The sequence below is a fragment of the Gadus chalcogrammus genome, chromosome 4 (assembly GCF_026213295.1).
Source record: "Gadus chalcogrammus isolate NIFS_2021 chromosome 4, NIFS_Gcha_1.0, whole genome shotgun sequence".
Lineage (NCBI taxonomy): Eukaryota > Metazoa > Chordata > Actinopteri > Gadiformes > Gadidae > Gadus > Gadus chalcogrammus.
Window position 1 is genome coordinate 9,101,530 of NC_079415.1, and position 24,589 is coordinate 9,126,118.

Consider the following 24,589-nt stretch of genomic DNA (forward strand, 5'->3'; position numbering starts at 1 on the left):
CAATAGTTGCTGTGAATATCATCATCGGTACAAGCAGAATTCTGCGTCGTTGTTTCGAGCCGCTAACCGGTGTTTCCATGGCTGACTCAGATCTGGTGAAGGGGGAGCCGTACCACGCCAGCTCCAGCTCGCTCAACAGCTCGGAGAACCCCTACGCCACCATCAAGGACCCCCCGCTGCTGTGCCCCAAGAACAGCGAGTGCGGCTACGTGGAGATGAAGTCCCCGGCCAGGCGTGACTCGCCTTACGCCGAGATCAACTCCGGCCCCACCAACAGGAACGTGTACGAAGTCGGTGAGTGACCCGAGCAGAGGTTATGGTTGAAGGCTGATCAGAGGTTGTTCAGTGGGATTTCACGTCGCAACGACCGCCGCCATTTTGGAAGAATTGTTAGTTATTATTGGTCATTGTTAAGTCATACATCCATGGGGATGTTTATAAAATATGGGTAGTTTACATGTATTTGTATAAATGAGTATAAAATTGTTCTATTCTTATTATGTATCTTCTTATTATGGCAAATTTTAAGTTTCATTCTTGTGTTGAATTTTCAAATCTTAATTTCTTCAATTTCCCACCCATGATAACAAAAAAAAGCCTTGTCTTACATATATATCTTCTTTTCTGTTTGTGTATAGAGCCCAGTGTAAGCACACTGTATTCAACGGAGAACAGCAACGGCCATGTTGTATTTGGTCAGGACCCGTACGATTTACCCAAAAACAGCCACATTCCCTGTCACTACGACCTCCTGCCCGCCAGAGAGGCAGAAAGCCCTAACCCTCCCCCGAAGGAGCGGGACAGCAAATGATATCACAGAAAGTATGGATGTGTTGTGCTGAAGCTTCCCTCTGCAAATTTTCCACTTTGCAGCAACACCCTTTAAACTTGCCTCGTTCTTTCATTACAGCATTGGTGTGTGTGTGTGTGTGTGTGTGTGCGTGTGTGTGTGTGTGTGTGTGTGTGTGTGTGTGTGTGTGTGTGTGTGCGATTATGACTTTTGGTTTGAAATGGACGTGCCATATGAATGTTGAATGAGTTAAGTTTGAGTATGCTGCTTATATAATATGATTAAGAGAAAATAATGAAGAAAGGGCAGTACGCACATCATATGTAACCAGTTTTTACCAGTATTAAGATACAGCTTTAAAAACAAAATTTGGAGCAATTTCTTTGGTTATAATGGATACACATTAAATTATTTCAGTGTTTGAATAAAATTATAGTTAAAGCGGCAGTGTGTAAAATAAGGGGAATCTAGTGGAACGGACTTGGCAGAAATGCAATATAAAAATCATAACTATGTTCAATTAGTGTATAATCCAATCAAAATAAGAGTTGTGGTGTTTTCGATACCTTAGACTGAGCCCTTATATCTACATCCTACAGACTGCACCTTTAACCAAATGTAGCAATATCAATTATATTTGATGAATAACTTAATTTTAATAGTGTAAAATATTCCATGTTTCAAAACTTAAAGAATGAGATTTATGATAGTGGTTAGACTTAAATATGCCATGTGATTGGTAAATGCATTTAAGTTTCAGAACTTCTTTGTTAAGAACATAAAAACAATTTAACACTTAAATATTGTAAAACCATCATAAAATATATATCAGAAGTTAAAGACTAAGTGCCTTAATGATTCAATTGTTTTATTACATTGTAGCCAATATGGTTGCCGGTTAACTTACTTATTTTTCATAATAATTTATGTTTTTAAATGAAACAAGCCATAGTATGTTTTTCTTGTGCGTTCTAGTCCCTTAATGCTATGTACAAATACAGCACTAAAGCAAACCCCACATAATAGTGCAGCAAGTAGTGAGGGAGGCATTTTTGTTTATAATAAAACGCCAAATATTAGTGCAAATAACTTTGCATCACTGTAGAGTTGACACAGTTGCCATTAAGGATTTTATTGTATTTTTAATTAAATGTTGACTTTATCCATAGGTTTTGACAAATGACGGCAATAATACCACATGCATTTTTTCTTTTTTTATAATGCTTTACAGACAGTAATACATTGAATTACAAATATTTAAAAAAAAGATTTAAAGTGTGCTTAATGACACAGGTTAAAAAGTCACTCATTTTGATTGCACTGCCATTTCAACATATCTGATAAATGTATGCTTGAGCTGGACTTTGGCATTCTGTAAAATAGAAGTAGGAAAATTGAAAATTCCTCCAAATGTTTTACACGCATACTCCTTGTAGTTTATGTGTAATTATGTTATATGAATTCTATATGTCTTTCAAAACATTCTCAATGGCTTAGAATAGCAAGTAGCATCATTAGACAGCCCCATTTGTTTTAATTAAGGTGTTAAATGTAAATAATGTATATAGGCACTTCCAAATATTGGAATGGATTTTGACATTCATGTAAAAATTTGAACATCATGCAGTGTCTTATGTTAACTGATGACATAAACAAATGTGTGGTTGTTGTACCGTATGGGGAAAAGCAAGCCTTGTTAACAGGCAGATGTATATACAGTTCAACAGGTGAAATGTGCACTGCTCTGCCTTTTCATAGTTGCCTATAATTAGAACAGGTGGAAACATCTAACAGTAGTTAGAACAGTACCCCTCCCCATCATTCTGATTGTGAGTAGTACTTCTTGACTACTGTATTAGGTCACAACCATTAAATTCTCTTCTGATCCACTGGAACATGGTTCTCTTCGGTTTCTGAAAACGAATGGTTCATGAGCTGAGTTGTAAATAGTAGACAAACATACAGAACTGCTGACGGTTCTTTTTTAGCTTTATCTGCCTTGAAATGAATGGGATGGGATGAGTGGATGTGCACTTAGATTTGGTTTGTCTGCTCTCTCTGGTCTGAAGACTAAACAGCGTATAGAATATCAATCACGTCAGCAAGCCTCGTGCGTAGGGGCCCCTCATTCGGCTGAGAATCTTGGGAAAAGGCCAGAGAGGTCTAATAGATGTAATGAGCTACACCTGTGTTCACCTCTACTATTAGACCTCTGAGGCCTAGGCTATGTTCAAATTGGCTCACTTGTTCCCTAATCCCTATATAGTGAACATTACATACAACACTATTTAGGGTATAATTGTTTATTTGTACATTAGTTGTATAGCATGGCCAATGCTATACAACACTGCAATGTGCACTGTCAATATGTAGTGAGTATGCAGGATGCGAAATCACCACAGTCCATTCCAATTGACGTTTCATTTTCCTTAATAGTAAATCTCTCAAATGACATCTGTGTACAATCAGCTGAAATGGGAATAACTGTTTCGTTCAGATAGCAGGAATCGTATGTTTGTATGTATATATGTTTATAAACAAAGACGTTGTTCATAAGGCGCAATAACACCACTTTGCCTCTTTATTCAATTGGATTTTAAGATACTTGTTTTGTATCTAATGTTTTACTCTGATACTTAGAGTAACTATTGATTCACGGATTCAAGGACTGATATACTACTTGTTATGTATTTGTAAGAAGAATTAACAAGCACCACAATCCAATATTTTCACGTTGGTTCTTGTTCTCCTCGTGTAAGGGGGATTGCTTATGGATTACATATCACATTACTAGCAATAAGGATAAAGATATGTATAATGCTATAGCCACTACCACCACTTCTTTTATCTATGATGCATTTGCTTATTTTGTATTTTGTTTGTGTTTGTGTCAATGCTTTCGAATAAAATTTCATAAAGTGACAAAGGAAACTGTGTTTGTTCATTCTTTGTTGATATATTTTGAAATTCTATATTATGAACAAACTTTTACATTTACTGAGCATATGGGTCAGATCATGACGAATGATGCATGTATATAAAAAGTTTCATCCATATTGCACCTTCCTGGTTGAAATGGCCTGTTAAAATTCAAGCACTGATTAATGATTTTAGCGCCACCTAAGGGCGATTCTGGCCCATCCTTGCATCCCTACTTGTTTTACGATTTAAGCCTCCCAATTTATCCAACTGTTTACCGTGTCGTTTTGGAGATATGTCAGATTTTTTTTTAGAATAATAGTACTAACGAAGAACCCCTAATCATATAATAATGAGTAGAACTACATGTATTTATACAAATAATAACGTTTTCATCGTAGCGGCAGACGGTTGCTAGGCGATAGGTGAAGCAACTGGCCGCACTAAAATGACGACAGCGGGGCAGACGTGGCAACACACCACGTCATCAAAGCACGCCTGCTGGTTGTTTCTCTCTGAACGAACAGGTGAGAGCTTCTTGGTTTTCATTCTCTAGTTACTATTAACATATATGAACACTGAGCAATCCTCATTGTTCGTCAGCTATTAGATTGTAGATTGAACCGTAGTGTGTTAGCATAATTGATTACTTTCAACGAAATGTTATACGACGTTAAGAGTGTGGTTAACATAGACTCATCGTAGTTATGAACCCGGTATCTTACATGTACGTTTTTATCTTATTGTTTATAGATTAAATAATTTGTTTTATATGGCCTTCAGCCCATATGCAAAGAGCAGATACAACTAATTGATTAACGACCCTACATAACAACAGGCAAGGTTTTTTTGATGAAAGATAAGAATTGGTAGTGAATCGTCGGCTGAAGCTCTACTAGTGTAATAGTTATAGGTTCAAATCTCCAACCACGCAGGACCTGTGCAAAGCGGCGATTTTAAACGTGAACATCTAAATAATTCAAATATATCAATATTTAAGGGCTCCTTTAATCGTCATTTGATATTTTGTTCCTAAAGACATACGAGGGGACTAAAATGATGGAAGAGAGTGGCATAGAGACTACTCCGCCTGCCAGCCCGATACCTTCCCTGAGCATGGCATCTCCAGTCAATCTCCCTCCACCAACTATCGGTAGGTGACTGACTCATTCACTCTCTACTCCAGCGGGGGAGTTGTTTCTCTGACGCTGCAAGAGCCATGTGTTACGTTAATTTTCTTATCCCAATCTCACATTGGATTTTCAAACATTGTTTCTGAGATAGTATCAGTCAAATTCTAATAGTTCTACTTTCAATGCATTTTCAGCACTGCTGAAAACATTGTGGCTGGCGGAAATCCTTGATTATATGTTGGTATTGTGGAAATGTAGCCATGTTGCTCAGTTTCAGAAGATTTGTTTCTGATATTACATGACCCTGGCAAATCAGACATTTGGCAAATCAGACATTTACTATTTAGAAGACGTTGGCATTGAATTAGAAGTGACTGGCATTGAATTCTGTTATAGTTTAATGAGCTGGTAGCGGTTAGGCATTGGGGATCAAACCCAGTACCTATTTTATTTAGAGGGGAGAGGGAGACCCAAGTGTTTCCTGCCCATATAGGATGGGAGGATGTATTCTAAGTAATACAGAAAACGTTTTTATTATTTAGTTTGTCATCAGTTACGTTTCAGATCTAGGCTTTTTTCACCCAAGTAATATAATTGGGACATTGATAGTGTTGTTTTAGCTGTTCAAGGCAGTGAGCTGTTCAAAGCTGGGAGTTGGCGACTTATTTTGCCCAGAATGGGAAAGATGACTAAGCTTCCTGACTCTCCCTGAAGGAACATTTACACAGTGGGACACTTGAATGTAGATTCATCTTCCTTAGGCGCAAAGGCTGTGTTATGAATGGAAAAGCCTGCGCGACCGCACTGCAAATAACTCTTTGCATGAAGCACAAATAGACTTCTGTCTGTAAATCGCCACGGTGCTTGGCCAACAGCTGCTGTCCGACTGGTTTGTTGCTACATACTTAGCCAAGTTTTTTGCAATTGTACTAGTTAGCAGCAAGTGACTCAGTTCAGGAAATCTATGAACAGGGTAGAATACGCTCTGGCTGCTTGTACTAAGCTGGGGTGGTACAGTTCTGTCCCTTACTGTAATATCCTACCTACTGGATATTTTTATCATCCTGTTTCTGGCATCTTTTAGATTGTATGTTTTCTAATAAACTGTTTTTATACCCCATCAAATTAAAAGTAATGGGGGATATATAAAGGAAATGTATTAAAGTTGTTACTACAAACAATCTAACAATGTCTTGTCCCACACAGTATCTACTGTTCAATGTCCCTGTATCACTGAGAAGGTGTGTTTTTGTCTCTCGCAGGTCACATGACCCCCTTATCCCCTCCCGGCGCGTCCCCCGCCCCGGGCGTCCCACCGTACACATCGGCCACCTTCGGCAGCCCCCTGGCGTCCATGTCCTCCTCGGGCTACGCCTCCTCCCCCATGTCCGCCGCCTCCCAGTCCTTCAGCGGCCCCCTGGCGTCCATGTCCTCCTCGGGCTACGCCTCCTCCCCCATGTCCGCCGCCTCCCAGTCCTTCAGCGGCCCCTTCACTCCCCTCTCTCCGCCCTCCGTCCCGTCCCTGGGTCCTCCGAGCGGCCCGCCGCCCGCCGCCGCCGCCGCCGCCGCCGCCGCCGTCCTGTCGGCCCCTCCCGTCGGCCCGCCCACGTCGACCTTCTCCATGAGCGCGGGGTACGACATCACGCGGGGCCACGGCGGGCGGACCCCCCAGACCCCGCTGATGCCCACCTTCTCAAATCCGTCACCCATGCCAGGTGAGATGAAGATTTGGCGTGACAGGTGGTTCTCTACCGCCACTTGCTCGAGTGTATATATTTGTATATCTATTGTATATCATATGACCCCTAACACCAAAATGAAACACCAAAGCTGTCGATGCATGAATACAATGATTTTTGGGCATTCACTTTAATGTTCCTGTTTAAAACAGGATACAGAAATAATTTATGCTTGCCTGCCCATTGTTTGCAATTAGGGCCTTCTAGGTCTAGCTACTGTCTTGAATACAACATATTCAGCAGGTGTAGGCCTTTCAACGGACAGTGGTTTCACATCTTGCATGGCGTTACAGTGGCCACTAGATGGCATTGTTCGTTCTTTAGTGAATGTTAACATTTGTGAGCGCTACTTTGTAGCTTGTGGCACTCCATGATGCAAAGCTAATATTTGTACCATGTGTCATTAGTCAAAACTGAAACTTTAATTAGATGATACTGTGGCTGGGTCTTCTAGATTCTTGGTATTAGGAAGATTAGAGGGGAGGGGGGGAAAGCTTTGGAGATATGTTTGGGTTTTCAATGTAATCAGTGTGAAATGGTTGTATTATTAGAGTAATGATTATGTTAAAGAAGGCGTGAGAATGTTTTTCTGTAACTTTCTTTCCTTTTTGAGAATGCTATTTATGATCTATTATAAAATTATGTATCTAATATTCTGTTGTTGTTGTAGGAGTGGTCTCCAACCCCATGATGCAGCAGCCGCTGATGTCGGGAGGCATCGACGCAGGCTCGCCAATCACCTTCCCCGAGGAGCCTGAAGACCCCAGGGTCACCGTGGATACGGGCGCAGGCGGCGGCATCTGGGGGTTCTTCAAGGTACTGCGAGTCACAGTCAATGAACAGTCCTGGGTGCTGGTTGACCATCTTTCAATACCAATACACTTGCAATACCGCTAAAATGGGTTTGTTCCAGTACAATATTATTGCTTTCACCGGTATCTTACTTTTGCGTGTTCAAAAACAAAAGGGCAAGTGAAGCATTATGTTGCAAGAAAGAAAAGGAAACACAAATCACTGGCAGGTTGGGTTCACTAGAGATGGTAGATTCCTTCTTCTGTCATAGTGAGTTAGACATATGTTATATGTCTTGGGAGCATCCCGGCAGGTTTTTCCGGGTTTTCCATGTGTTCACCTGGAGATGAGTTTATACCAACCATGCCCCTGAAGGGCTGCGATTTAGGATTAGTGTGGAAGTGTTTAAAGCTGCCAAGGGCCAGCCCTAAGGCATGGAATATAACACACACACATGATGACTTTAGAGAACAGAAGCAACGACAAGATGTAGTTAATTATTTTTATTGTTGACGGAAAATCATTGTGATTTTTTTTGAATTTTTGAATTGTTCTTGAAGTTAAAGATCCGAGTTGAGGGCGGTCTCCCATGTAGATATTAGGTCACGGCTACTTTATTTACAAAAGGTGTTGTTCTTGCACTGCATTCTTTGGTTTATATAGCTCTATACTAGTCACATGTTTTAAAGAGGATGCAGGAACGATAAGGGAGTTGTAAAGAGAGAGGGCAGAAGGGAGCAAGATTTTGAAACTAAACATTACTCGGCTCATACGAAGGCGCATCCAACTCATCCATTTAACATCAACTAAGCTTTATGAGAACGTGCTCGTAATGTATGGCCAAGATGGCCAACTCTACGGTGGGATTCTTAGCCACAAACAACTTAAATCGTAGTTATATGTTATGCTCCAGTAATGCTCCAGTTATTAGTCATGTTCTTACCCCTATGTATTTATGTTTTCAGGGTGTGGCCGGTAACCCTATGGTGAAGCAGGTACTTGACCGGACTAAACACTCAGTGGAGTCCATGATCACGACGCTAGATCCTGGCATGGCGCCATATATCAGTAAGTTCACCTTCCTTTGCATCCCTCTTGGTGTAGACAGTATTCTACACAGCCAGGCCCAGGACCATGTATTAATCATTCTATATATAATACAAACTAATATGACATTTTCCCCAAAGGTGTGATACTATCCAACATGTTGTGCTGTAAAGTACTTAATGTAAAGTTCTTAATGGGGGGCTGGCAGTGCCAGGCACTGGGGTTCATTCAATCACGCTGGAGCAGGATACTGAAACCATACCTGCTGCTCCATTACATGACGTCTGATTTCACTCTGTAAAAATCTCATCAGTAAAAATCGAGGCACTCAAACTGACTTCTTACTTAAGATGAGATCAACACTTTATCATTAAAACATCTGTCAATTTCGTCCGATGACTGAATTGAAACGCAAACAACATATACATGCCCAACCTCTGTTCTGTCGCGGATTACAATGCCATCAATCCATTGCGTTCCGGACAGTTGCCAAGTGTGTTGGAGCCAAGTTCACAGCCAGCTCTAAATGCGTGCGTCTCTGGGTTCAGGGTCTGGCGGGGACGTTGACATCGTGGTGACCTCGGACAAGGAGGTGAAGGTCGAGGCGGTGCGGGAAGCCTTTCAGGAGGTGTTTGGGATGGCTATGGTCACGGGGGAACCGGGACAGTCCAACATAGCCCCCCAGCCGGTGGGCTATGCGGCTGGCGTAAAGGTCAGTTTGGGTGCTCAATAGTTTTCATCCTTTCCTGCTTATTTCCTGTCCCCACCACGGACGGCGTCACTCACTTTGGTTTTGTCTCTCTCTATGACTGCTTTGTCGATGCCTGAATATAAACTCAGGAAATGTCTGACGCTGCTTAGTAAAATTCCTGGTTCAGTATGGAAAGTGAAGCTAAGCTTTCCTGATCCTCCGCATTTAAGCAGCAGACCAATGCAAAGCCGAGCTCCTTTCTTTTTTCTGAGTTCTTATCTGTGTGAAACCGGCGATGCAACTTTGAAGACATTTAGCCATGCGACTCCATTGTGTCTGTCAAAGTGCCCGAAGTGGTGGTGAGGAGTGTTTTGGCTACAAAGAGATCCTGATAAAGAGCAGAGCTTCTGCTTCAGTCTCCCGGTCTCACAAAAATCCCTTTGTTACATAAACACAACATTGACCATATCCTATCTAATCTAATCTTCAATATATTTTGTTTTACTATTGGACATGCATTCTTGGAAATGCTTTGGATACAAAGGATATTAAACCTGAGGGCTACACACCACAATGTTCCCCAGTGTTTGTCCCAACATACTGTATCTCTTGGGTTCCGTCTTTCATGCCATTTCCATTTCAGTCTTTCATGTTGAAATAACTAAAGATATCAACATAATCGTTTGTTGAATACGATTTTTCAGACAAAATATAAAATACGTAGTGATACAAAGTTTGACTTTTTAGAAAGCTGTTCATGCTCGTCATAAGTAAATCCTACGTATCAGCTTTGCCAATTAAAAAGACTAACGCCGGGATCTGATTACACAACATTGGTCTCTCACGGTGGTCACTGTGTCAAATTATTTCGATTTAGGGCATCAATACATAGTTGTGTCTGGGTCATACTACACATTTGACCGATATCGGAGGCTATAAGGTTTAATTTATCATCGTCCATAACTTAAGTAAGAGATGTCAGACAATGCCAGTCCAAAATGTGTTCACTCTAGTCTTTACATCTGGACAGCTGGGGACCATGTCACGCAACACGGGGCACCACAGCCTGATCGATGTTTCCAATGCTCATGATTGCACGCACGGCTGGATGTATGCCTCAGATGGACAATGATCTGGAAAACGGGGGAAAGATTTAGTGAACGGCTGTTGCATCCATTGGTTTGTTTTCTTCTGAATCGGAGGTGTCGGCTCTCACTCACGCAACACTCACTCACTCACTCACTCACTCACTCAATGACTCTCTCACTCCCTCTCTCACTCCCTCTCTCTCCCTACAGGGGGCCCAGGAGCGCATCGACAGCCTGCGACGGACGGGGGTCATCCATGAGAAGCAGCCGGTGGTGTCTGTGGAGAACTTCATCGCTGAACTCTTCCCAGACAAGTACGATCCCATACGTCTGTATTATTAACCCCCTAAGGGAATCTCTGCCGCTCCTGCAGCCAGTGGACTTGATATACATGGAAAGTGCAAGGTCAGGGCTGAATAAAAATTCAATTGGATAAACAATGTATGCAGGTATGGTTGGCTATTTGGGTTGGGTGAGTAACAGAATAAAGGATAGGATAAAATAGACAATACATTTAAATATCGCACTTTGACTGTATGTGTACACACAGCTTTTTTGTGCGTTTGTAAACGTAGTGCATTGCAGTAATTCGTTTCAGAGAGAATAGTTGAGCTTCTGGGACACTTGCGATGCACACGCCACAGTGTGCATCGCAACTCTCGTGCTTCAATAATCGATTGTAATGCTCCTGCACAACGATATTACTAGCAGTTAAGCAGTTAACACTAAGAGAAGAGAACGTATCATGAATTGACAACTGTTTATTTATTATGTTCAACATATTCAACAGTGTGATTGTTGAAGCCAATTTTTAACCATAGAAAAATATTGTTTTACAAACTCTTGATTGTCTCTTTTTATCGGCCTTGATGGAAACCACCAATAAAACCATTTCGAACGAATATCAGTGGACACTGATCCGTGATCGGACACTTATTTGAAGGGAGAGGGAGTGATGGAGAGAGAGGGATAACGCCTCAGATGCAGAAGAATAGCAAATAATCGACCAGAAACTCTATCCCAGACTCTTGGTTCTCTTGTTATCTAATATGGACGAGGAGCCTCTGTTCTGCAGCAGACCCATCCCTCTGTTAAAGTTAGAGCCTAGAAGTTTTAGTTGCTCATGCCTGTGCGATTACAGATCATCATATGCAATTATTCAGTTATAGCGGAAGTGTTTTCACCTGTGGCCATTATTTTCCGGCTTAGGGTCGGCTTAGCTCAGGAGGTGGAGCAGTTGTCTTGAAAGTGTTGATGTGTCCCTGAGCAAGATACTTAACCCTAACTGCTCCTGACGAGCTGGCTGTCGCCTTGCATGGTTGACTCTGCCGTCGGTGTGTCAATGTGTGTATTAACCGATGTACGTCGCTTTGGATAAAAGCGTCCGCTAAATGACCTAATTGTAAATTGTAATTGTAATGTTCCTCTCTCTCTCTCATCAGATGGTTCGACATCGGCTGTTTGATCCTCGAGGACCCCGGTCTCGGGGTTCGCTTGGAGATGTTCACCCAGGCCACCCCTCTTGCCCTGGAATACGTTCAGCAGGTAATGACCGTGGGCTCATATCAGGACCTGTGTGTGTGTGTGTGTTTGTGTCCGAAAGTGTGTGCGTTCGTTCGTTCTGATCAAATGCAAAGCATATCCGGATTTGCATTCCACATGTAAATAAAGTCAAATGATTGTATGTTTTGGTCACGTTATCTTGCCATTTTAACCTGAAATGTTATCATTACAACGTAATGTTATCAGCAACAACAAAATGTATTGTTAATAAAAAATCGTAGCAGAAGAAATCGGCGAAACATGTGAGAAGATGAGTGATTAACAGGGCAGATCGGGTTTTGCAGTCATTGACCCCAAACTGTGGAATGAACTCCCTCTTCATGTCAGGCTAACCCCTTCAGGGCCCATCTTCAAATCCCTCCTAAAAACTCAGTTATGTTCTCTTGCGATAACTCTGTATAAGTTATATTATTGTCTTGTGTGTCCCTTTTTGTGCTTTTTTAATTTGTTTGTTTTATAACTACATAGTTGAATAGTACAGCACTTTGTTCAACTGTTGTTGTTTTTAGAAGTCCTCTATGATGAACTTGAACATCTAACGTTTTCTCATTTCTGAATCGTTCCAGGCCCAGTCGCTGACCCCGCCCGACTACAGCCTGCGCTGGTCGGGCCTGCTGGTGACGGTGGGGGAGGTGCTGGAGCGCAACATGCCCAACGTCAGCCACACGGACTGGCACCAGGCCGTCACAGGTATGTCCCGGAGACAGATGATCCAGAGCACGGCCCGGGCCCTGGCCGGCATGTACAAACAGAAGCTCCCCGGCGGAGCACACTGAATCTCCCCACCACCACTTCCACCACCTCCACCATCACCACCCCCCCCCCCCCCCTCCTAAGACATCCCAGTTAATGGGAGGAGGAGGAGGAGGAGGAGGAGGAGGGGAGGGGTGGGGGGAGATTGGTTTTGGACAGTTACCGTTTATTGCCCAGTTTCTCTACTCTGTGTCCTTATGATGCAAAGCCATATGCACATTTATTGTATTCTGTTTTTATTGATTTGACGTGTCGACAAAGTCAACGTAATTACAAATGAATGCCAAATATATTTTTTTCTTTTTTTTGAGATAAACTTCTGGAATCTTTTTCATATAACTTCTTTTTCATTGTTCGACCAAACCTCTTTGGTTGTGTGTCTGTTCATTTTTCTCCACTTTTCTATGTACTGTCCTCTGCTTCAGTCCTGTCTCCTGTCAATAAATGCCTTATGTTTTCCCCAGTTGTTGAAACATTTCACAGAAGCTTTTATAGTGTTTACCCTTCCCTCCTGCCGCAGTTATGTGTGGTACCATGAAATGATAAGCCCCGCCCCCATCCCCTCAGGACCACTCTGGTCGCTGTTGTGGACGGTAACCATGGCAGCACTCATCATGGGTTTCAGACCCATGATGCTCCCCTTATTGAGGTGTTTGACCGTGTCAATCAAATGTCAAATTCTAAATGCATTTATACATTGATAAGTTACATGAACAAAAATAAAAGGCAGTGCATCTAATGGGTATGGAGTTTAGATTTAGTTGTACTCAGTGTTGCAAGTCTTAGTCTTAACTGATCTTAAGCATTACTGGGAACGTTTTCTTGAACTAATGATTATAACTCAATTGTGGGCATCCAATTGGTAACTGATTACAATTGTTGCCTTGTAGTTTGCATTCAGTAGCCGTCTCCTGATTGATTTATAAGTTGCCAATTAGCGCAAATCTTTTACTGATAAGATGTGTTGCTGTAACCTGATAAGACTGCATTTATTGCGCTGTTGATTAGCGATGTCAGCCATTGAAGAAATGTGTATAATCGATTTGGAAATGGAAAGGATTTAAAGTCGCAATGTGTAACATTGAGCCTCTTCTAGTTAGTATGTGGGAGACCTTCAGAATTAAAAAAAAAACGAATTAACAGTGCTCTCTAAATTCTAAATGGCTGTGCGACACAAACTAGCGTAGCTTGGCTGGTTGGGTTGCTTGAGTAGGAGAGGTTATGGGAGTGGGAGGGGTTATGGGAGTGGGCGGGTTTATGTGAGTGGGATGGGTTATGCGGGTGGGCGGGGTTATGTGAGTGGGCGGGGTTATGGGAGTGGGCGGGGTTATGTGAGTGGGATGGGTTATGGGGGTGTTGATGGTAAGATTCTTGTAAACAAATAAGGTTAAGGGATGGCTATCATTTATTATTTGTAGAACATATCGCTGATACGATTATTATTACGACTTTATTGATTGATTGAACATTATTGATAACAATCAATCGGCACACATTAAAGATGTGACCAGGTAATCTTAGGCTACGAGCCAGTTGAAATGTTACACATTGCGACTTTTAAGTTTCATTATTTCTGGCCAGTAAATTGTGGTTGTGTTTATGCATATATTTAGGGTCCTAAGAGGGCATAAGAACATAAATTCATTCATCATTTTTTTTTAATTGTTATTTAGAAATATTTTGAAGATATTTATTTATCAAATCGATAATCCACCCTTTTCGAACGAGAGCCCTTCAGCTGAACTTACTGCCAAAACCAGGGCCTAGGAGAAAATGACTTATGGCAGGAGCAAATTTTACACATTTTAGGAATTCCCCGTTTTAAAATCACTGAAATATCGCTTATATTTTCAAATGCATTAAAAGAAAATCAGGTCAATGTATTGGAAGAAAAACTGATTCTTATGAAGATTGTCTGTTGCCTTTTTTAATACAAATAAAGTTTTAATGCTGACTCGTATTGGTACTGAAATTGTTTTATAGATTTCTAGCCATTTCTATAACAATGCTTAGCAGAATATTGATGCATGATGATCAAATTTGCCACTGCCATTACCAAATGAGTCATGTCAGGTCCTCTAACACAATGCTCCATAGAAGCTAACATTTATAGGCTGCTTCCATCATCAGCCACAAGTATACTATGCACCTATACACAGTCACCTTGTTCCAGGGTGTTCTCTGAAATGGGAAGCTTGAAATATGCGCTACAGACCTTTTTCACAGTGTCATTTTATGACATTTACATTGCATTCACATTTACATTATTGTAAATATACTTGCATGTGTAATACATCTCTACTCCTTTAGAGCATAAAGGCCTACTGTAAATACAAAAAATCCAATCCACTAGAGGGAGATTGACACCATTAAATATCAGGCAGAAATGATGTTCCCTTTAAACCCTTTTTTTTTTACTTGCATGGATGCTCTATGCCCTAGCGTAGCCTTCCTTTTGGGGTGTGCCAAAGATCATGATGGTGATATGGTGATTTGATGGACATGACGCTAACCCTATGGGAATACGCCCTGACATAAACACCAGTATACAGAGCTCTTCATCACCATCAATATTTATGTCTTATTGTTTACTGTAATGCCCCGTTTGACTCATTCTCTCAGGCTTCAATAGCAAGTTAAATGTTAGTCCGTCTTGCCTTTGTGTGCGATCACAACAAACACCAGTAGCTGATCGTATGCCCTACAAAGTTTCCATTCTGGTGGTTGGTTTTTACTGTTCTACTGCTGTTCTACTAGCCTTCTATTAAATGAATGTGGTTTTGGGTGGTCGTTTTGTGCACATATCTATAAAAAGATTAATATCTTCCTAGTTATGTAGAACCATAAAGTATGTATTGTAAACCGAAATGTTTACTTTTCTAACCTTTACTAGTTTATTGTAAGGCACTTAAAACATGATATGGAGGATTACAAAACCAACCACAACCAAGATCTTTTCCCCAATTGGAGGAACTATTGCAAGGATGGATATGTAACATTTAAAAGTAAATATTTAACGGATGAATAAACTTACTTTTATCATTTTTTGAGATTATGCACTATCCTTGAATGAGATGCCTCTCAATTGGGTGATTAAATTATAACATTGCCTATCTCCATCATGAGTCTAATTGGCTTATATACTGTATATAAAATCTTTTGATTTTATATTTGAAAAATCTTTTGTATATAAAATCTTATATCTTTTGAAACACATTGGGAGCCTTCAGTCGGTCTGATAGAGCTTGGTTTCCTGATTATCACCGTCACCTAGCGCAGTAACTGATAAATAAACCATTCATATGTTTGCCCTGCACATCCCACCAGACATGATTAAATGTTGCAGCCACTTCAAAATCTACAAGTGTAGTTGTTACATACCTTCACAATGTGTTACTATGCAGGGGGAGCCTCGAACTTTCAGAAGTGGGTCCTACTTACCCGCCATTTTTACGCTGTAACACCTTGGCAGATGCTTAGCTAAGAAGTTCTTTTTTTATATATAAATATCTAAAAATCACAAATCTGGTCAAATGTGATTGGAGTTGTTTCTGAAATTAACCTTCATTTTCTCAGCTTCCATTAATATATCCTTTCCCCCCATTTCAACATACATCAAATAGAATAGCGTTATAGTACAAAATACATTAAGTATTCACATTAACTTGAATTAGCAATACGACTAAATGTTCTGCCAATTTCCCAATGCAGGCTATCTATTATTTTCTGGAGCAGCTTCAGTCCAATGGGCAAGAATAAATATTTCCACCTGCACTATATTTGTGATGGCAACCCACTTGCTTTGTGTTAACAATCCATCTGTAAAAAGTGAGTGTAAACACATTGCTGCTGAAACACCTCCCAACATAAAGGTTCACTTTCCTCCCAGTGTATCTACAGTTAATCATTTGCCCGACTCTTCATCTTTCATTTCAGGGTACTCAATCCTGATAACACTTTATTCCAACAGAAGCATTTTGAATCAAATGGAAAACATTTGCAACATACTGTGGCTTATCAAGTGTGTAAGACACAGGACTGTGATGCTGCGTCGGTTCTTTGTTTTGGTAACACCTCATATAATGGGTCAAGTCAGAGTAAAGAGCACAACGCCCTGTTAAGAGAAAGGCCAGCCCTATGGTCAAAACAAACGATACATGATGACACACACAATAACAGATCTTACCACCGATACATTCATCTGTGTGCTGTGAGCCTGTTGAGAAGTTAGATCTAAGCACACCATTAAACCCTTTAAACAAGCGCAGTCCTAACAATTCAAATTAGAAAGGTTTAACTTTATTTATTAATCTGATAACCTTTTCCCACTTTGTTTACTAGTGAGTTATTTGAAGTTTTCAGCTCTTGTTAAAAAAAAAAAAGCAGGCCAAAAAAGAACAATTAACACCTTCCTCCAGCCAAGGAACCAATTCCTTGCCCAGTGGATAGTTCCGCTCTGGCTGGTGAAAGACTGAAAATGTATGTAATAACTATATGCATTTGCAACAAAAACAGGTGTTTTACCGCGTCATTCTGGCTCTTACAGCACTTGTTTGTAGAAACTTTGTGCAGCACTTTGGATAAAAGCCTCTGCTAAATGAATAAACGGAGTAGTACATTACATAGACAAATGAACAACAATTGACGTCATAATCCTAGTCAGTAGAAAGTGTTGTGTGTCTAAATGTCAAAGCATGATTAGACCAGTGGGACTTGCAGTGAAAGCAGGGTATGTCCACGTTCAGAGAGCATACCTCTGAATGCAGTCCTCCCTTTTACATTACATATGCATTTTAGAGCCAAGTGAGAATAAAAAAATGATTACTCCCCACTTAGCATCAGTAAAGGCGTCAAGCATAAACATAATGGGTAAGTAGGACACCCTTTTGAAAATCTAGGCTCCCCATGGATACTCACACTTGTTGGAGGTATGTGACGACTCCTAAACCTGTCTATTTGGAAGGGGCTGCAACAAAAATAACCCAGGAGGTCAAACCCTACCTCACATCTCTGCTTACTGTTAACGGAGGTCATTTTCATATTCCATGTAGGACTTTTACTTTTCATAGGAAACAAATTATAGATTACTTATCTTGCAACAACAACCAAAAAACTGGTTCAATGTGATATGTATTTTTTTCTTTGTCCTTTGTGTAGCCATACCATTGTTTCCTGAAGAAATACATCTGGAATACTACTTCACTCAAGGTCTGGAGACGTCTATGGAAACTTGCATTTCTAAAATAACATGCCAATCCAAACGCCTCAGAGAGGGGAACAAGCAGGTTCTTTGATGGAGTCCCACAGGTATTTTGAGACTGAAAATGCTCTCAAATGGGAATGGTGGGATAATGATTAGGGTCAAATCAGCCTAATGATAGTTTCATTAGCCCATGGTAAACAAGTGGACCTACTAGTCACTGTTCATTCACAACAGGGATTAAAGAGAATAAACTGTGTTTAACATGACCCGATTGCCTAGAAATGAGGTACCTCCCTTGTGTTCCTGATCCCAGCTCCCCATTAACTGAACATGCACTTATCCTCCTCCTCCGGGTCCTCTGTAGATTACACTGTGAAGTATTTACATGTTAAACATTACAGTTATATCAGATGTAGAGCAGTGAGGTGCTCTTTGATTGAAATCCACTCGTCACCTTATACATGAAACGAGATGAGATGAAATTGTCAACCATCCCTGGCTTGAGGTAGTTTACATGTGTGACATAAACAGACTTGAGTAAAGTAAAACAAGTATAATCAGAGATAACAAATGGCTACAACACATACATGAGTTAACATAAAGATGTGACATGGATGAGCACAATGAATATCACTTCTACTCAGACAATAAGGTATACCTTCTACCCACAGACAATAATACTGTTGAATACATTCATAAAGCAGGCTATTTCTTAACCTCTACTGTAGGATCAACTATTTAACCTTAACACATAAAGTAGGTCAGTCGAAGTCAAATGCAGGGGGCTCCTTTCTTCCTGGAGCTGTCATAAAGCCCACCCAGATTCTACCTGAGTTGAGGTGAGCAAGGCATAGTGGGGTTTGTGCTTTTTTCCACACTGATTTCAGTCATGAGGGCAAGATAATGGTAATACCTCTTCTAAGCAAAGGTGAAAAAGGTGATTCTCCATGCTAAACCCAAAGTTATTGGTTACACTCTTTAATAAAGGTGTTCTCAGCTCTGAAAATACACCAGTTATTTCTACAAATTGTAGTCTATATAAAGTATAAATATAGCCTGGCTTGATCGTAAAGGCAGTTTAATAATTTTATGGATTTGCGAGGATATTCCACCATCAATGTTTTCCAACAAATACAACAAATAGAGTTTTAACTATGATTATAATGCAGTGCAAGGATTTTCATGATGTCATGCATTTTTTCTATTCCTCTTTTAACCCAGTCAAATTCTTTGTGTTTCAGTTCTCCAGAATACAGAAGGCTTGATCGTGTTACTGATGATCTGTGGCTCCAGAGAAATGGGCGTAATTGTGGGAAACGGGCGACTAGAGAATAGTTGAGGATCTTGACATGGCAAGGCCCGGGCAACTGGTCTTTGTTCACCTCCCTACTCATGCCATCCCCCAAGGAGACCTGCGTTGTGAAGACCACCTGTCATCACTAACAGGCCCCGGTGAAAGAGGCTTCCCCTGAAATGGCCTGAAAAACTATCCGTCTGTGTAATACGCTCTCCATTGCCACGCTCAGATGTGAACTATAAGGTATGAGATCGTATTTTTAGGATGCCTCTTATTTGTAGAGTTACAGGTGTCTGAGTCAATGGTATTAATTTGACTGGTGTTGTGCGTCGTTCCATGCCATGACAACCAAAGGCAGAGTTAAGACTTTAGTAGAAGGGTAGTTAAAGAGACACAGGACTCTATAGGGTAACGTCCCTTTCCAAACCAATAGCAATCTTGGATCAAGCAATCCAACGGTTTTTATCGTATAATTTCTGGGCGGAAGACGCCACAGATCCTGGGCCGGAAACCAGGAACCACAAGGGGCGGAGCTACAACTTATTTCCTGTCCTATTATACCCAAGAAAACTAATTTGCACCATTGGATTAAGCTTTCAGAAGAACTTTGCATGCGTGCATTTCTAAATTGGACAGTCCACACACTGTTGATTTGAATCCTTTAAAGACCCTTTGTCTGCAACACTTTTACTACCAATGGCCGGGTTAGTGTTTGCCAATTGTGCACATACAGATCCATGCCTCTGGCGACATGATTAGTCAAAACAAACATAACAACAGACTCAAGTCAAACCCAGATCCAACAACATCTGACTGATTTCCGCAAGCGTGATTGATGCCTTCATGGTGGCATGGGTATGAGAAAGAACCAGAGCTGATGATTTAATGAGAGAAACTATTGTGGTGCTTGGCCCTGCAAACAGTAATGAGTGCCTGGCTGGAAGGAGCCAGCATTAACTGGATTAGAGGTTTCCTGGGCTAATGAGGAAGGCAAACACTGAAGGGGTCATCTTAGTCACAGTTGGGTTAGCAGGCAGCTAGAGTCTGAAAAGGTCCTCCTCTCTCACCCTGGGTATTAAAGCAATACTATCCTCGGTGGTACTAGTTAAAAAATCGGGGATGCAAATAGTTAGGAAATACAAAGTAAATGCGTTATGGATTTGGTGGTACTGCGTATCACGCAATATAAGGACAGGCAGTAAAGGCTAAGAGATGCTTGTAGACAAACAGGGAGTGGGCTTATCGTGGGTTGGGAGTTACAGTCATTAAAGGTTACTTGAAGAAAGAGGAGGAAGAAAGGTGGCAGTAAAGAAAGAGAGTCACCAACAGTCCAACATTTGTAAAGAGACCATAACTAATTAACAACCTTTAGATTATGCTGTATAACAAAACCCACAACTTGCTTTATATTATATGAAACGATTTAACTTAAGGCCTACTAGGTATTTAAGAGTGAATGAGTGGTAAAGCATTTCAATACCTATTATTAACTATTACTTTCTTAAAGTGAGAAAATACATAATCCATAACAAATAATATAAATAGGCCTACCAAAGATAGTGGCTAGAATTGGCCTATTTATTAGGGCTATTAAATAGGCATGCCAGCCACTTAATAATCCATTGACTTGCCCTAAATTAAAGTTATCTTAAAACTAGCTTAACTTTAGTTTTCCCTTTATCTTAATAAAAATATATCGAAATAGTACAGTCTGTTGAAGATCAGAAGGGAGCTCTCGTTCTCGTTCACCTCCACCGCGGTTCCAAGACACACCCACATGTACAGGACGCGGCCACATCTCGCGAGCTCGCCCTCCCTCTCGCCAGATTGAGCCCACCCTTGAAGCGGTGCCAGTTGCGCTGTATATTAGTAGGAAGAGAGAGGCGTCCGTGGTCCAGGAGGAGTTGCGGTAAGGTTAACAGCAGCATCTTAGCCAGAACGGCAACGAGGAGGAAAGGGAGGTGAATTATACTTCCTTTAACATAGTTGTGGGACAGGTAACTGCTGAATATTGGATCGTGCTTCTCTCGATGAGTAGTGGTAGCCGGGGGGTGAACATTTATGTGAAGTCCTTGTCTATCGAGAGTACACGGCGAGGCAGCTAGCAAGCAATTTAGCCTTCTACATGTTCGCCTCGGCTACCTTTTGTTGATACAAATCGAACCGCCTCGTTAGTAAGAAGCGCTTAGCGCTGTTCACTGCGCTTTTTTTTTTTTACATTTCCTCATTTTTCTTTTTTAAACGCTTGCTCGCGGCAGGTCTTTTTTGGGGAGGGAGGTTGAAACTAGGCTAGGAGTTGGGAGCTGTGCTGTGTTCTAGCGCACACACGCGTGTACCCGCTTGTTCACTCTTGTGTTCATCATCAGCACCATGTCTTCATCACCTACACCACCCGCCCTGGAAGGAAACGCCGCATCCGAGAGCGTTGGGCTGGCCGTGGACGCGGGTCTGAAGCCCGCCGGTCCCACACCGAGCCAGAGCCGGTTCCAAGTAGACCTTGTTACTGAGGCAGCCGGCGCCGCCGCCGCCGCACATGATAAATCGCCCAACTCCGATGCCTCTACCATCCCAACAAATGACAAAGCCACGCCCGTTGCCGATGGAGCCGACGGGGCCGGTGGGGATGAAGGCAAGAGCCGATTTCGAGTGGTCAACTTTGCGGATCCGAGTGAAGCCGGTAGCCCCCTGGACGCCGGTCCGGCCGAGGGTCTGCAGAACGGGGACACTGTGATGAGCGAGACCAGTCTGCATTCATCGACAGGAGGGCAGCATCACTACCACTACGACACCCACACCAACACCTATTACCTGAGAACTTTTGGCCACAACACCATTGATGCGGTTCCCAACATCGACTTCTACCGCCAGACCGCCGCGCCGCTGGGGGAGAAGCTGATCCGACCCACGCTGTCAGAGCTGCACGACGAGCTCGACAAGGTAAGATGCGGCGCTGAAGTGCAACAACACACTGTGGCCTGGGGGCTGTTTTCTCACTGGGTATCGGCCAGCAGGCTTATCTTAAATATCTTTTAAAAAAACAGCCCTTTGTTAGAGCATGACTTATGTGGTGTTTTTGTAGTGCGTATACATGAATGGACATTGCTATTTGTTTCCCAGATAATGGAGTGCATAAACATTAAACGTGGGAGATTTGGCAACATGTGTGGACCGACATAGCATGCCACAAGCCACGTATTAAACACAATTGAATTGTATATTGTGTATTTTTGCAGCAAAATTAGATATGCGGCTATAACGTTATATATGAAAAAGAAATGTTTCGTGTTTATAGCGCACGGTGTAAACTGGTTGGCACTGAGGCAGCCATGTGACATCCGACCAAGCGCACTCGGAATGAGAACGAGCAGGAAAAATAAGGTTATCTCGCGCATGATATCAGCTGCACCAAAGTCACACGCGCACTAATGCGCATGCACAGGCGAACACCTTTCTGGTCTCGGATATCTCTCACGATTCCGCCTTTTGATATTTCCTGCATTATTTGTTGCAAGATGTCGACTCGAAATTTTTGCTGTTCCGCATAGCCCATCAGTCACAGTGAATCTTTATTAAGTAACATCACGTCCAGTGTACACATCACGTATTAAGGACATGGTATATGTTGTATCTGCTGAATTGGTCGTCCGCATTCATGATTCCTCACTTAGGAAGTGGCTTTTCCTAGTCATAACTGGACATTTCGGAAAACTAAGTAGTACGTACCACACCTGTCTTGTTAATGGCAATCGAGGTTTCATAATAAGGTTTTTGTATGACAGGCTTATCAGGTGAAATCTGTAACTTCATGCATCGTTTCCTCAGACAATCTGAGCCAACTAAAATCAATTATGTTGAAAAATCAATATTAAAGAAATCAACGTTATCAAATGATAACACTTGCCACGCAAAGTGTGCTATCAAGCCGGAAAATCAATGTTTTGGATCTTATGAAGTTTGGCCACAATCTTTTTTATTTTTTTATTCTTTTTTTTTTCCCCAGGTATTTCAGGTCAGGACTTTTAAAAGCATCACATTTGTCTTCAGAAAATGTAATGAGTCGGCCCAAGGTCACATTGTTCATGAGCACAGCCTTCTAGTGTGAATAAGTAATTAGTTAAAATAAGCCAAAAATGGTTTATTCACAATAACATTGTGGATTCAAGAAGCATAGAAAAAGTATCAATAATCTTCATAGAAATGCAAATCCTCAAGTTCATCATCAGAAGAGGTGTTTCTCTAATGAAAGGCCATGGCCAATTGGGTCATGTAGCCAAATCTAGTTAAGTATTGGTTTGAGCTATCTGACTCTTGCGTGTTAAACCTCAGGCACTCATTTGAACTTGGCTTGTGATTACATGCATCAGTGACAAATACAATGTTCATCCACAGCTTGCTGACTAACCATACAAAAGAGGACTGCATGGCGAAATGCCTTTTGATTTATCCCTCAGCCTGACATAACATGAGCAAGGCAATATCAACTAGCATAAACCTGTTGAAAGTTTACCTTTTTAAACCTTTTACGATGTCTTGATCGATTTTGTGCATTTTGCTATTGCTGCAGTTTGCTAACCCAGAGGTGGCTACACACTCTATACATTTAACCTGTACCAAATAAGGGGTAACAAAACAATAGCATTTTCTGGTGCTTTTCTTTCCATTGCACAAGCCAGCACATTGTACCAGGCATTTCTGTCCTTTTTTCCATGGCGCTGCAGAAGGCAAGGAAAGAGGGAGTTGGAGTTGGTTGTGGAATATTAGACGTCTGACTTGGACCTTGCAGGTCCAAAAACAAGGTCAATACAGTGATTCCGTTCTGAATGAAGCACTTTCACCCTGTTATAAGTGGCTGACAACGTTCTAGAAAGGATCCCTATAGAGAGATCCCTATAAAACAGAACTGTTTGTAACTAGGTCTCGCTCAGAAATGGAGAGGGTTTAGTTGATGCAGGAGGTGAACGGTGGACACGTGAGTGAGAGTTGGAGAGAAGAGTGACGATAAGAGTTTGTTGTGTTGGCCCACACAAAGCATAGCTTAGTCACACCTCAAAGATTTGGCTGAAGAAGGGTTGAGATTGTAACAATTGACAAAGAGATTGACAATAGGGACATTTCATGCACCAACCTAACATTTCCTGCAACATCCCACACTCCACTCGATTAGTGGGATTTTGGCTTGGCTGTGATATTTTTGATCTTCATTTGCATGGGGCTTGTGTGGTAAATACTAGCTATACCAAAATTGCTTTCAAGCATACAGTTTTATAAAATTGTCATGTGTTGCCATCTTGTAATGGAGAAGCCTGCCATGCTGATGCAGATTATTATAGATATTGTTGCACTATTGCAGTCTTTGTTCAAGATAACCTCTGCAGAGTTCATAATGCACAGACGTGCTGAAGGGCAATCGCCCTCTCCTCAGTCCCCTTAATTACTTTTAAAAGCGGAACATTCTGGCCACATATCCCAGCATCAATTCGCGCCTGTTGAAAGCCCGTTCTGATGTTTTATTAAAAATATTGTGCGCTGCATCGAGGGACATACTGCAGCTTGACATTGAAAGTGTAACAGGAC

At 41.5% G+C, this 24,589-nt stretch overlaps 3 protein-coding genes across 3 annotated transcripts in view; all 3 read left to right on the forward strand.

Annotated features, from left to right (window-relative positions):
* The window catches only part of megf10 (multiple EGF-like-domains 10), a 32,601-nt gene extending 28,889 nt beyond the window's left edge, over positions 1–3,712 (forward strand). Inside the window, exons 24-25 of the mRNA XM_056588749.1 lie at positions 91–294; positions 639–3,712. Of these exons, the coding sequence (XP_056444724.1) occupies positions 91–294; positions 639–811 (377 nt within the window). The 3' untranslated portion in view covers positions 812–3,712. The remainder of the gene's footprint in view (positions 1–90; positions 295–638) is intronic.
* A 463-nt stretch (positions 3,713–4,175) lies between these two features.
* On the forward strand, positions 4,176–12,598 carry prrc1 (proline-rich coiled-coil 1). The gene is made up of 9 exons (XM_056589275.1): positions 4,176–4,236; positions 4,748–4,862; positions 6,105–6,557; positions 7,252–7,397; positions 8,339–8,441; positions 8,969–9,132; positions 10,410–10,513; positions 11,642–11,744; positions 12,329–12,598. Exons 2-9 carry the CDS (start codon positions 4,766–4,768, stop codon positions 12,536–12,538), a joined length of 1,380 nt encoding a protein of 459 aa, XP_056445250.1. The 5' UTR covers positions 4,176–4,236; positions 4,748–4,765; the 3' UTR covers positions 12,539–12,598.
* Positions 12,599–20,833: 8,235 nt separating this feature from the next.
* Positions 20,834–24,589, forward strand: part of slc12a2 (solute carrier family 12 member 2) — a 34,600-nt gene continuing 30,844 nt past the window's right edge. The window contains exons 1-2 of the mRNA XM_056589536.1: positions 20,834–20,924; positions 21,382–21,952. Coding sequence (XP_056445511.1) covers positions 21,386–21,952 — 567 coding nt within the window. The 5' untranslated portion in view covers positions 20,834–20,924; positions 21,382–21,385. The remainder of the gene's footprint in view (positions 20,925–21,381; positions 21,953–24,589) is intronic.

Excerpts from the sequence above, each read along its gene's own strand:
- prrc1 (XM_056589275.1), top strand. The coding sequence starts at position 4,766 with ATGATGGAAGAGAGTGGCATAGAGACTACTCCGCCTGCCAGCCCGATA. Across the intron at positions 10,514-11,641 it reads GCTGAACTCTTCCCAGACAA|ATGGTTCGACATCGGCTGTT; the intron begins GTACGATCCCAT and ends CTCTCTCATCAG. Across the intron at positions 11,745-12,328 it reads CCCTGGAATACGTTCAGCAG|GCCCAGTCGCTGACCCCGCC; the intron begins GTAATGACCGTG and ends GAATCGTTCCAG.